Source organism: Kwoniella botswanensis, chromosome 1 (assembly GCF_036426115.1).
Source record: "Kwoniella botswanensis chromosome 1, complete sequence".
Taxonomy (NCBI): Eukaryota; Fungi; Basidiomycota; class Tremellomycetes; order Tremellales; family Cryptococcaceae; genus Kwoniella; species Kwoniella botswanensis.
Window position 1 is genome coordinate 2,816,776 of NC_088599.1, and position 13,593 is coordinate 2,830,368.

At 45.1% G+C, this 13,593-nt stretch overlaps 3 protein-coding genes across 3 annotated transcripts; 1 reads left to right on the plus strand and 2 right to left on the minus strand.

The window, feature by feature from the left end:
- Window positions 1-519: 519 nt before the first annotated feature.
- L199_001093 (uncharacterized protein) lies at window positions 520-4,718 on the minus strand (the record flags this gene model as incomplete). The annotated part of the gene is made up of 4 exons (XM_064886850.1): window positions 520-1,780; window positions 1,846-2,545; window positions 2,602-2,814; window positions 2,876-4,718. The coding sequence occupies 4 exons, from the start codon at window positions 4,716-4,718 to the stop codon at window positions 520-522; spliced, it is 4,017 nt and encodes a 1,338-aa protein (XP_064742922.1).
- Window positions 4,719-7,440: 2,722 nt separating this feature from the next.
- Window positions 7,441-10,154, plus strand: L199_001094 (uncharacterized protein; the record flags this gene model as incomplete). Its single annotated transcript, XM_064886851.1, has 6 exons — window positions 7,441-7,477; window positions 7,533-7,882; window positions 7,964-8,071; window positions 8,139-8,330; window positions 8,398-8,751; window positions 8,835-10,154. 6 exons carry the CDS (start codon window positions 7,441-7,443, stop codon window positions 10,152-10,154), a joined length of 2,361 nt encoding a protein of 786 aa, XP_064742923.1.
- Window positions 10,155-10,665: 511 nt separating this feature from the next.
- On the minus strand, window positions 10,666-13,404 carry L199_001095 (uncharacterized protein; the record flags this gene model as incomplete). Its single annotated transcript, XM_064886852.1, has 7 exons — window positions 10,666-10,880; window positions 10,971-11,133; window positions 11,260-11,538; window positions 11,722-11,945; window positions 12,065-12,322; window positions 12,429-12,739; window positions 12,821-13,404. The coding sequence occupies 7 exons, from the start codon at window positions 13,402-13,404 to the stop codon at window positions 10,666-10,668; spliced, it is 2,034 nt and encodes a 677-aa protein (XP_064742924.1).
- Between the last annotated feature and the right edge of the window lie 189 nt (window positions 13,405-13,593).

A 13,593-nucleotide genomic window follows, 5' to 3' on the forward strand; every position in this document is an offset into this window, starting at 1 on the left:
TTGATCAAGATTACTTGGCGTGTGTGGGTTCTGATTTTATACTTTTACGTGTATTCTTCGAGCACACTCGAGGTGAGCTGGTCTTCGTATGCCCAAGAAGATAATGTACGGTTTCGTGGTTTACTGTACGCGAAGTCAAACAAACAAAGGATCGCCATGCTACAGTAGATAGGACAACACAGAGGCGCCTTCTTCAAAGGTTTGACAAGTCTCGATCAAAAAATGGAGGATACGCGGTATCGTCATCAATATCACTTCTGCAACGTACGGTACGTAGCATCTGTGGGAAAATCCCTGTATGTATTGTGCATGTGCATGACAAGATACTCTACTGTTACATTCAGAACAGTACAACAAGCAAAAGGACCTATGCGATGAGGAGATAACGAATAGAAGTACAGTCTTCACACACAATGATGTATTTTTTTTTGTGCGCAATATTGTAAGATGAAGATTCAAAGGAAAGAAGAAAGATGTTGCAATAAATACTATAGGTCCGATGAAGTGATATATTATGTACTACGCCTCAGCTCTCAACTTCATTCTTAGAAGATGTAAGAGCCAATCTGCTTCCCATACTGCCACCCCCGCAGACGAACTCTTGAAATCATCTTGATGACCTGCATTTATCCCATATCCATAAGTCGAGGGTGAAGTCGATTCTCCGCTGATCGAATTATACCTTGATGATCTGGCCAGAGAAGATTTCCTAGCATGTCCATGCCCATGTCCAGCGCCATGACCAAGGATTGAATGGGAAGGTCGAGAAGGAGAATGTTCCCCCGATTTTGGAGGGAAAGTAAAATCGTTAAACATCCCTTCAGGCGGCTCTTGTTGGATAGCTGAATTAGGTGGTTGTTGATTTTTTTCTTTCTCTTTATCTTTGTCGGGGAAATCAAATTGAACTTTTGATGGTCTTCTACCACCTGGTAAAGGGGTATCGTTCGAGGAAGTATGAGCAGTATAGAGTTGATCCATCTTTGCCGCAGCTGCAATCTTAGGACCCATCACACAAGCGTTTTGAGCTCTGAACAGAGAGAAAGGTAACCATTTATCCGTAAATGTGTTGACTGCCGCATCATAGTTGGCATAGAATATAATGGCGTATGGAGGGATGTAAGAGCTGATCGTCCGTTTCGAATCTCCCGGTGTGAGTGGTATCAACATCGGATGAAGGGTAAGTCGAGGTAAGATATGCGACATGTCTTCCGAAGTTAAGATCCCATCTAACATCGGTACGATCGCTCTTTCCAACTCGACCATCAAGGCAGTCAGTCTCTTGGATAGTAAGCCGTTGGTATCCGGAGTCATGTTTCGAGTCATTATCGATAAGATCGTCATTCCCTCTAACAAAGCCAAAGCTTCACCTATCTCTTCTACCGTACCGCTCAATTCGTTCTCGTCATTGTTCGGTACACCGAGAGCGCACACCTCTCTCATAGGCAATTGCGATCTCGTATCCTTCTCTAATAGGATTCGTAAACCATCGAAAGGAGTAGCTTGGACCACTGCTACTCCAGCATACAGCTTGCCAGGTTGTAAGCGGGATTGTAAAGTCGAATCGCAGAAGGTACGCATATCATCTAAAAGGGGCATGGTATGGTCGAAGGGAACCGAAAGCGTCTTGTGTAACGCAATAGCCACAGCTTGAGAGTCGGCGAAGATGAAATGCCTAGCTTCGAGGTCTGCCCTTTCGGCTGCAGAGGCCACTCGTCGAACTAGGAAGATCAATTGTCCTTTCGAAACGGTATCGTTACTGTTATTGAGCTTGACCCATCCGCTAAACAGGGTCAGGAAGGATATTATCAGCCAGGACTCTGATGGCAATTCGCATAGATGACTTACGTAGTGAGAATTTGATCATACAATACACCCAATCTCGATATACCGTCTGTCTGACCCAACAACCTTACAGCAAGTTGACAAGAGGAGATCGTAAATCTTTCCAGGAACTTGGTTACACTAACTGGTGGTCTACTTCCTGTAGTCCCAGTGGTAGTATTGGTGGTGAGCATCGAGCCTCTTCTGATGTCCGCGAAGGTGTCTTGTAAGATCGATTCATTGGCTTGAGACCTTGCATCGGTCGTAGTGGAAGTGGCGGTGGCAGATGCAGAAGCAAGTGAGGGATTTTTCCACGTCCAGGATAGTTTTAAAGCAGACACGAAAGCATCGTGACCTGTTGTCAAGTCCATTCCTAATACCGTTGAATCGCTCGATACAGATTGAATGTAAGATTTCTTGGTGTCAGGTAGATCTCCCCCGGTGAGAGAAGCAATATCGCCCATGGGTAACATCCCGTCGATCGAATTGACCAAAACTCTATCTCGATCATCCAGTAAGACAGCAGCCACAACCACTCTTCTTCTCCGAGCTCTCTCTCTACGGATATTGAGCGAATGTAGGAGGAAAAACACAGCACATGCTATACAAGCTGAGAAGGCTAATGCCGCGACGATACCGGTGATGACCACGTTGGTACCGGTGAGTTTGTTATGTTTACTGATGCCTCGAGAAACTGGCCAGGCGTAGGTGGTACCCATCATACCTGATATACAAGGTTAGTCAACGTAATTGCATAAATAGCATGAGAAGAAGACATACCGCAGAAGTGCATACATGTGACTGCGATCGCTAAGATCAAAGCAACACAGATCTTGGAGAACCAGGTGTGTTTCAATTTGGGTCGAAGCATTATGAACATGATGTACAATGCGATGATAACGGCACCGCAGGCGATGATGACCGAACCGACCACATAGGCAGGGTGGTAGGCTATATATGGCAAGCCAGTGATGGAAGCTTGGCCGATATAGTCTGGATTCAGAGATTGGTCAGCTCGATTGGCATGGTATATTAAGGATGGAAGTATACTCACGCATTCCAACCACTCCAAATCCAGCTATCGTACCAGTGACGAAGATCTTGAAGATCTCAGTAGGTGTCACGACATCGAAACCCAAGAACATCCCCAATCTCGTCAATCTGGTACTTCGTGCGACTAATCGTACCTTCCTCCTACTATTACGATCCACGGTATTCTCAGATTTACCTGTATATGAACTCAACCGAGCAGTAATGGTAGGTGGAGATGCTGATTTATGCGATTTCTTTTCCCCGTTTGACGAGATGATCGATCCTACGGATCCAGAAGAGGAAGGTTCGACGTCACCCTCTGGAAGCGATTGGATACGTGCGAGTGTAGTTGACGGTCCGCCCCACGATGGTCGATCACGATGAGTAACCATGACATTGGCAGGAAGTGAAGCTCTTCGACGTTCAGGTTGATAAATCGGTTCAGTCTCTCCAAATGTCGGTGAAGGAGTTCTGCCAATTCCGCCAGGTGGTGGTGAGATGAGGTTGGTAGAGGAGGTATATTCAGGTTCGATCTTTGGTGGGAAGTTGAACCCCGGAGTGAACACGTCGGGGGAGGGTAGAGGGATCGGTTGTGATGAGGCCACAGAGGATCTCCTCGATGAAGGGGCGTAAATGACTGGAAGAGGAGTGATGGAGTGATGACTGGTCACGATTGAACCCTGCTGAGAAGCTCTTGTACTAGTTGGTGTAGAAGCTCCTGCTCTTCTTTCCAATTCCTGTCTAACTGCATCTTTTCCCAAACGGAAATCTAATTCTTGCAAGGCATCATCATCGCCAAACATCCTTTCCGTCTCACCTTCGACGGGCGTATACATCCCTTGGGCTTCATCTTTCCAATTGGTATGTTTCCCTTCTCCTTTACCCTTCGAGTTTCTTCTGCCTCCGCTCTCCAAACCTTCTAAATCCATCAAAGACCACTTGGCAGCATGTGAAGCATGAGCAAATAACGCCCCAACACCTAACGTTCCTCTTCGTAGCACTTTCTTATGTGACTTCTTCCATTTACCATAATCATCTGCAGCTTCGATCTTCGATGGGCTCCCCCTTCTACCATCTAATTTATCTTTCCTCTGACCGGGCCATACAAGCCAATCACGAAGTTGAGTGCCCATAACGAAGAAAGCAGTTGTCATGGCCAGACACGATACCACGAGTGATAAGATGGTAAAGCCAGGATCGTAACTGAGGTACAATGCTGGATAAGATTTCTCATCCATCATTGGGTGATGTAATGAAAGGGCGTTGTTGAAGACAAAGTGCATAGCGAATGTCGATACCGCTCCGAAGCAGAATCCAGCTGATGCCAGTAATAGTTGATTCCTCCATCCACTGTTTGTCGTACGTCTGATGAGCAGTTCTAAAGTACACAACGATCCTACAAAGGCGATCGCGTAGGACAACACTATGAACCCGGCATGGAAATGTTGTCTCAGTTCTACATATCCTTCAGGTAATTTCCAAGTCTCTGATATCGCATCGAAATTTGCTATAGCCAATATTGGTTGTTCATCGCGACGGCTCAAGTGAGAAAGAACCCAATGACCAGCAGACGACAGGTGTATTGATTGATTGAAATGGGATGTTACCTGGTCGAGCTGGGGCTCATCACAAGGTGGTATGGATAGAGTGGAGCGATGCCGTTGTTTGGAGCGAGGTAAGGGGTTTGCCGCTGAGAGTACAGGGAATAAGAGGGCAAGAAGGAAATATATGGTGCGATTGTTGAGACGACGTCGTAAGGATCTGGATGACGGACGTGTAGAAGGTGATGGTCTGTCGGGGAGAGGGATAGAAGGAAGAGTATGTCGAGATGACGAAGCTACCGCGTTTGGTGAGGTATCGTTCATGTTGATCTGTGTGGGGTATGATTCGAGTAAATAAGAGGATGATAAAGCTGCTGATGAGAATAAGGAGGATGGAGTTGATGAGGATCTAGGTGATGGTGACGGGGATCGCCTCCTCACATGGGGCAAAAGGTATGAATGGGTGGAATTTGACCTGACAAGTCTTGGTTGTACTAGCATATTTGTTGATCTCGAATGATTCCAGCAAACTCCCTCCTACGTGTTCAAGGCCAACAAGCGATGGAAGAGATCTGACTGGTTCAGATTGAAATCATTTGTTGATGAGATCGAATTACCACATGGGTTGTTGTGTTTGTTCAGCTGCCATCTGTCTAAGATGTTTATGATCTATGGGGGTGAAGCACCGATAAGATGATGGATTGGTTAATTAAGACTGAATTTGTGTCTGGGTCTGATGGTAAATGATGATGAATGAGATGTTATTTCTGTGCGTTGATGCAAGATCAGATGTCGCTATGGAATGGGTTACAAACCACTCTTGTTCAGCATATATGATTCAATCGATCGTGCTGGTCCTCGTGTTATGCTCCTCTCACCTCTCACCTCACACAGTAGCACTCTGCAACTCATAAGGTTGTCCTGGATGCAGGTGGTGAGGAGCCGGGGGGAGAGGTGAGAAAGCGGCAAGGAGATGCTCAAAGGTAAAACACCCTGCTGCCCTGGAAAAAAAAACAAACCGATCGCTTTTTACCCTTGATTCTGATTAATTAAACCAAAAATCATCTCACACCTCACAACTCACATCTCCCAGACCCAGATCCCCTCCGCTTCCTTCGGTGAGTGGGACCTGGACCTCCTCAGAACTTGCTTAAGATCATTCATTGGCCGCTTTCCGCTTTCATTCAGCGAACACTCTTTCACGTGGTGACGGTGATGGTAGGCAACCAAAGCCGCCATTCCACTCGGGGTGGTGAGACAACATGACATACAAAGAGGCTTTCGCTAGGATCAATGTGGAAAAAGGCGTTTCATCGTCATCCCCTTCCTCTCTCCTGAGCATACAAGGAAGGCGAGGCTGCTATAAATATCTCGACTGGCATGTGCAAGTCATATGGATGATAGGGCCGGTACCACTACAATTGCAAGTACGTGTGTCATACATTCTGTATGGTGACATGTCATCTGCTGTGACTGGTGTAGACTGCAATCAGATGAGACAAACGCCGACATTCCTTTCCGAGTCTGACTTGTAGGACAAAACACGTTACCCAGTGCTGAACGAGGCAAACAAACCCAATACGCACTGGATACTCGGATTATCTTCGAGTTACTCACTCGCATATCAAAATTACGTGTTATATTCATTTTGTCTTATTCGCTTCCCGTCTTATCCGAACTCTTGTTTTGTTTGGTTTCTTGATGTGTGAATATAAAGTAACGCAAATTCCTTGTCGATCATCAAGTGATCCCCAGAGATCATATATGAATATATAACATTAGTAATATGCAATCAAGTCCTCTGAGAGTAACGTATGAGCTGATAGGTCATGCAAGATACAGTATACCTACTGTATAGGATACGTCGTGAGGCGAGTTTTGACAGATTCCAATTAAGCCCAATTCCCCCTTTTAGATACATAACGTTATCTCTAACTGGTCCTCTTCTTTACATATGTGGCAACTAACTAAAACTGCGAGATCCCTTTTGGGAAATATATAACCGGACGATGGATGAGCTTGTAACTGACGATCAAACACCTCTCAACTGTATTCATGCAGTGGATTGTTCGGTTCAGGATACATAGAAATCAGATCAGACGTCCGACCGCGCAGTGATCAGTGAGGATCTACATGGAAACGATTGAACCACTGTGCTGGAATCGCCATTTGTTCGGAAGGTAAGCGAATTGCCCTGAACTAGCGATCAGAGAGAAAGGGCAGTTGTACATGTTTATCGTAATGCAGATCCGTCAAGGGATAAACAAGATTTGTTTGAATATACAATACTGCTAGGTAGCGCGCAAGCGGCATGATGGGCTCGATCATTCAGTATACTGTAAGCTAACGCTTGATAAGATCAAGTGAGACAGAACCGAGTGCAGGGGTGATCAAAAATGCAAAGCTCACTGACAGATCTAGAGTGAACTTTCGGATCATTAGACCGCCACAGCTGTTGACTGATCAACAGCCAAGTATATGAGTCTGGAGATACCCCAAAATACCATCCTATTCGCTTGAATGGGTGTCATTCATCGTGTCATTTCACCATGTCTGGCTCTGCACCATTACTTCCTTGACAATTCATGCTTAAAAAAGCTTGCAGGTCTCGACTCGCTCTCTGAAGCCATCTATACTCTGCACAATTCAGATCTTCGTTCGACAGGCGTTGTGCGATAGTGGTTATTCGGCGGGTCTAGAATCGTTGTTAGATCAGATTTTTCTTTTCTCGACATTCGTAAGATAACCCGTGCCGTCAGGCTCGCATGTTCGAATCATGCCAACGTCGCAGATGGTCTTCTTTTTGGTGTATATGCTTTCCTGCATCGAAAGCCGTCGATTGTGATTTGAAGAAATGAAGTTGGGGATGATTGTGAAGCAGATATGGTCGCTTGAAGATCGTGTGAGACGAAGTGCCACATCCACTTGTGCAGTGAGTGAATTGACTAGCCGGTGGAGGTTTAACCGGACTGATCACACCCAAATCCAACTTCCGCTTCTTCTTTTGCTCGTCTCCATTCTCCTCACGAGATAGATAAAGTACGCCATGCCCCGCAAGCAGGCTGTCAATCAGGCCATCTACCGTGAGCTACTTCATTTCTTCTCTTTAGCCGGCCATCACTGATCATCTACTTCCAGTGGACGAAGCAGAAGGGTTCATCCTCGAACATGCACTTTTCTCCCCTCCTCGAACATGGCCTCCTCTCCCGCCTGAACCGCAGGAAGTGAGACTGGCCAACAGTCGGAAAAAGATGGATTGGGAGGAAGAAGTGAGAGCTCATCCTGATGAGCCCATCGATATACCCATTCCGACTCGTAAACGTAGCATAACGCATAAGGAAAGAGCACTCGACGTAGATGAAGATGAAGATGAAGATGAAGATGAAGATGAAGATGAAGATGGTGATCCGAACAAGGAAAGATGTGTGATCTGCTTGATGGAATTGAAATATAGGACGATAGTCGGGATGTGTGGGCATGAATTCTGCGTGAGTCCAACTAAATCATGCAGCTCTCAGGACAAGGATTTGCATAGCTGATTGGATGGTGCATAATAATTATATGGTCAGTTCGAATGTATAGGAGTATGGGCAAATCAGAGTAGAAGATGTCCTTTATGTTCAGCGGATATGGCTCCTTTCCTCTTACATGACTTAGATGCTAGTACACCTACGAAGGTGAGCTGACTCATTCGAATACCAACGTTAGTCGCTATGATAGCAGCTAACATGAAAACATGGATAGTTCTATCTACCCCCTCTTCCTTCTCGCAAATTCCCTTCTGCATCTCTACCTGGACCGTCTCGAGCTCGACTACCCGAGATCATAAGGCGGGACAGAATCGACGAAAGAGATATCGAACCGGAAGAATCTGACGAGCTGGATATGCAGGTGGAAAGGAGGAGGGAGATCTATCGTTACGGACTGTATGTGAAGGTGAGTGAAAAAGCCATATTTGAGTCACGTCAACGATTGCGTAGCATGGCTGATATGCTTGTGATAGCACATCGGTTCAAACCCACATACAAAATACCGTCCCACCCCTACCCCTCGACAATTCTCTGAAGATCCTTCACTGATCCAAAGGGCAACCGCATTCTTGCGAAGGGAATTAAGAGTATGGCAAACTTTCATCGATGTAGAATTCTTAACAACGTACATCATATCTCTTTTGAAAACTATAGATATCCGTTCGGATCCCGCTATAAGATTATTAGCTGATTATTTAGATTCACCCTCGACCACAAATGAGAACCGTCCTCCTCATACCACTGTCGCTGAACATTTCTCCCATGAATTATATAGTTTTTTGAGATCACCTTTTAAGGAGTTGAGGAAATGGGATGAGGTTATACAGGTGAGTATACCAGAACCTCATCGCCATGTGGTTTTGAATTTATCTTGCGGATTAGCTTACCTTGTATGCTATTGAGAAAATAGTATGATCCCATACCGACCTCTTCTCCACGATCACAAAGCTCACAGTCTCCCTCTCCAGTCCAATCATATCATTCTGTATACCTCTCCCCTCGCTCACTGCGATCGGGGTCACCCTCATCATCGCCTGATCGACGCGGGCGCAACTGGAATCGAAGAGATGTATTCGTACCCTCAATATCACCAGATGCCAAGCGATGGGACGAGAATGATACATGGTTAGATCCGGAATATGCAGCTTGGTTAGAAGAAGAGAAAAGACGAGATGAAGATAGGAGGGAAAGAAAGAGAATGAAAAGATCAAACAGGCGTGAATCGCAACTACAGCTGGAAAGCAAGCCGACGAGAGCATGGGGAGAAGGAGAAGCAAGGAAGGAAAGAGTGGAATTACTACCTGAACCTCCAGAACCACCTTTAAGAATGGACGTGGACGGTAAAGAAGAGGAAGAGATGAAACCGACCGTTGGGTTGACGATCAAAGGTGCTGCTAGATCCACATCGATGTCGATGATTACAACAGCTCCTAGCGAACCTGCTGCTCGAAGGAGATTGATCGAGAAACTTAACAAGGAGAGAGCCAATGGACCATCTCAACCTGTTGTCGAGGGAGGTACAACACGCAAGATGACATTGGAAGAGATGAAAGAGAGATTATTAAGATTGAAGTCTGGGAGTGCGGATCGATCGTCATCCTCGACGGCTTCAACCTACGACAAGACTGCTAGATTAAAAGAGAAATTAGCTAAACTGAAAGCTGAAGGATTGGTCAGCCAACTTGTACCATCAGCTGAAGAGGATCAAGACCAAGATCACAGTACCCAGATGGAAACCGAGATGGATGATAACACCTTATTCCCAATCGATCAGAATACGTATAATCATGAAAACAATGACGACCAATATGAGAAGAGTTATGATAATGATCATATGTCACATGTTAGAAGAAGAAATCGAATGTCAGAAAGTAAAAGACGTGAAATCAGAATCAAAACTCGACTCGAAACTGAACGTATCATCTATGTTAAAAATACAAACGAATCTAAAGCTCAGGAATTACGACGAAAGATCTTAGAGAATAAAGCCAAGAGGGAAAAAGAACAGATGGAAAGTAATTATGGGGGTATAAAGGATGACAAGATCCTTTCGTCCATGGATGTGGAAGAAAGGAAGAAGGAAGTGAGGAGGAGGTTGATGAGGTTGAAGATGCTTGGAGCGGAGACTGAGCAGGAGAGGAGAGCGAGAGTTCTTAAGGAGAGGTTGATGGAGAAGAAGAGAAAGAGCAGTCTGTTAAATGGGGTTGTCGATGTTGGTGTTGGTTTGTAGATTACTTGGTGGACTATAGGTGGATTGCGCTTGATGGTTGTTTGTTATTTGTTATATGTTGACGACGAGTTATGAAGTATGAACTGATATATCATGTCCTGTTAACAAAGATCACATATGGCCATACGATATAACTTGAATGTCCACTTATCAAGTTGAACCATGCGAATAAAGACACCTTGATATGCTGATTCTGCCATTTGCATGTGAGATATGGAATATGTGATATGTTATACAGAACAGTACACTAATCAGACTTTATTTAGGTTGATAAGCTAACCTACTTCAACCCGTCTCCTTCTTCCGATGATATGTGATAATAATAATGTTTTATGACGACGATTCTGATGTTTTCAACCCATGTTCGACATATCAACACACAAATGTTCAATGGACATATACTGTATACTATCGAGATTTAAGTATCTAGTCTATTCCGTCTGTCTGTATGTCTGTCCATTCTGGCCTCAATCTCCGACATTCAATTCCATAAATTCGACGTACACCGGATCTACACTCCCAATCTTCTCTTACAATCCTCATACACTATCCAACTGACTCCCACTGCAGGTCCAACTTTCAATATACTAGGTAATAAACCCTTATACATCCCTCTCCAACCTTCGTTTTTCAGTGTCTGCTGAGCGACGTCCAAGAATCCTTTGTACTGTTGTGGATGACCTGAGGAACCTGATGCTTGCAATCGAGTTCGTAAAAGGTTGATTGCTATATATCAAAGGATGATTGGATTCGTTATTGACGTATCGGGGATGATGGAGATGAGAAGCATGATAGATATGTTGACTCGATACTCACGATAAACACTCGCTGCACCTATACTACCTGACAATGCTCCGAAACTCAACACTGCAAATACCTCAGGTTCATCTTTACCTGTTGATCTGCAATAAGCAGTCTTCAGAGTTTCGTATGTACCCATGTCGATGGCCGAGTAAGGGAAGACACCAACTAGACCGAGCTGTGAGGGTATAGATTTTGGATTAGCTTCAAGTCGTTATATAGGTTTAGATGGTATGACCCCAAGTGAAACTTGGGATCCATCTCTCTCCCAACACTGGGAGGATCCAAATGAGCTATAACTCACAGTCAATCCCCTATAATAACTCCTAATCCCACCACTCCTCCACATACTTCTCGCGGTATCTCTAACCTGCCTCCAACCCTCGTTCGGCCCCACTTCCGACTGTATCCTCGTTTTCAGCGTCTCCAGTCCGTAAATGGCAAATTGAGACGTTATACCTCCAAATCCACCTGCAATGAACCTCGATGAAGATGATAAATCGGCTGGATCAGATACTTTGTCCCAGTACACCGCGAGGAATTTCTTGGATTGTTCGTACGAAACGAATTTGATGGCTGATTCCTGTAGTAGTGAATGAATATCAGTAAGTTTGTAAACAGTGACCAAATTATCGTTTCAACACGGTGAAAGTGTGACGTGATTATTCCGATCTGATATGATTCGATAGGAATATATGGGATACGAGTTGATCTGATGTCCGTTGGGTCGCTTCCCGAAGTGAACCTCAGAAGAAAGACCACTCACAGGGAAGATCTTTGTAACGTTCAACCCATTGCCCACCCAAAACGCTTTCAACCCCTTTCCATCTATATATATCCTGTTGACCGCTCCCCACAGATTCGTCACCGCTTTTATACCAGCACGAAAGGGATGATTCAGGTGGGCATCCTTATTGAACGCCGAGAAATCATGAGTGGTGATGAGGTAGATTTTCAGTCGATCGAATGGGGCAGTGACGGTACGTGAGACTGTAGATTTAAAGTTGGAGATCAGTCAGTATTTGGTTAATGGCGAGTTTCCACATCTAGCGCTACACCTCCCAAAATAAATTGGAATATCATAAAATTCAATCAACCCAGTAACTCACCTGCACCAGCAATCCCACCAGCCAACAGGAACCTCCAAGCTTCACTCCGCTCTTCCACTATTTCCTCCTCCTCAGGCTCGGTTCCAGGTGTATCAGCATACTCTTCGTCGTGGTGGGGTTGAGGAGGATGGAAGAATCCAGCGGCGGTAGACTGCTGTGATGAATTAGGTGCTTTCGGGAAAGATACGCTGATGTCTCCCTCTTTATCTACTCGTGCGGCTCCGCGTCCATCCGAAGTGCGCTTCTTCACTTGGTAGACTGGTGAAGCAAAGTGAAGAAAGTCAGTTTCGTCACTACCCATATTTAGGATCATCATAGATGCCAAGATGAACGATCTTGACAGACCCATGTTACTACCACTCACATTTATATATCTCAAAAGGAGTCGCTTTCCTAGGTAACATGATTAAGAAATCCCTGAATTCTGCAAACGTAATATACATATCTCCAGGTTCAGGACTTGAGGTATTCCTCGTTTCCCTCGTCGAAACTCCATTTTCTGCAGGATGAGAAGCGAGGAATTGAACAAGATCCGATGTAGTCGCTGGAGTGATATCTACGCCTGAGCGTGATAAGGCGGCTCTCATTTCCGTTGCATCCAGTCGTCCATCGCCATTCTTGTCGAGATCTTGAAAGATATCCCAGAGCTCTTTCTCTTTGTCCCACAGGAATCGCCTAAAGACCCAAGCGTCAATTGAGTTGCTTCTGGCAATCAAGAAGATGGTACGTAGGGAAACTAAGAATATCACCACTTACCTGAAATCCTGCCATGCTATACCCTTTCCTTTCAGATTCTTTATTTCCGGTTCCGTCAGATCATCTGCACCTCCCCATAACCTCGCCTCGGGTCTCTTATCATTACAGGCCTTGACCAGTTCCTCCTGATACAGCTTTCTCAATCTATCTGCTCGTTCGGGTGACAGGGCCGTAAGGGTATCTTGACCTGGTAATTTCATCCTCTGCGTTGGTGTAGGTGAGTCATCCCCGTGCGAAGATGGTATATCAGGTAAATGAGGTAGCGAGTTCCATAACGCTTTCAATTTGGCGGATCTCACTTGAGGTCCTTCGCTCAGTCTGAATTCATTGAGGGTTGGTCGACTTGGCGGTATTATATCTGGCCCGGGAGGTTCACGAAGAGATAAGGGCTGTTGTAAGCCCACTGGTTCTAGGGGATTGACACGCATGGTTGGATCCACATGAGGTGGTTTGGGTAATAATGGATAATGCGGTTCGGGTTCAGATGACGAAGGTGATGTTGATGAAGAGGATGAAGAAGCGAAAGAGGAGGAGGATGATGAGGAGGAAGACGCCGAGGAGGAGGAGACTGGTTGATCTGTCATTGTAGTGATGTTGTTATATCTAAGGCAATATGGTAGGTTAACAAAGTGTGACATTGTGATTGATACGATGATACATACTGATCAACATGAGTCTGAAGACTAGTTCATAAATAGCTTATGATGGTTTATGGTCTTGGTTTGGTCGATGATACGCCCCTGTGGTGTATCTAAACCTGTATGCCGAGGCGA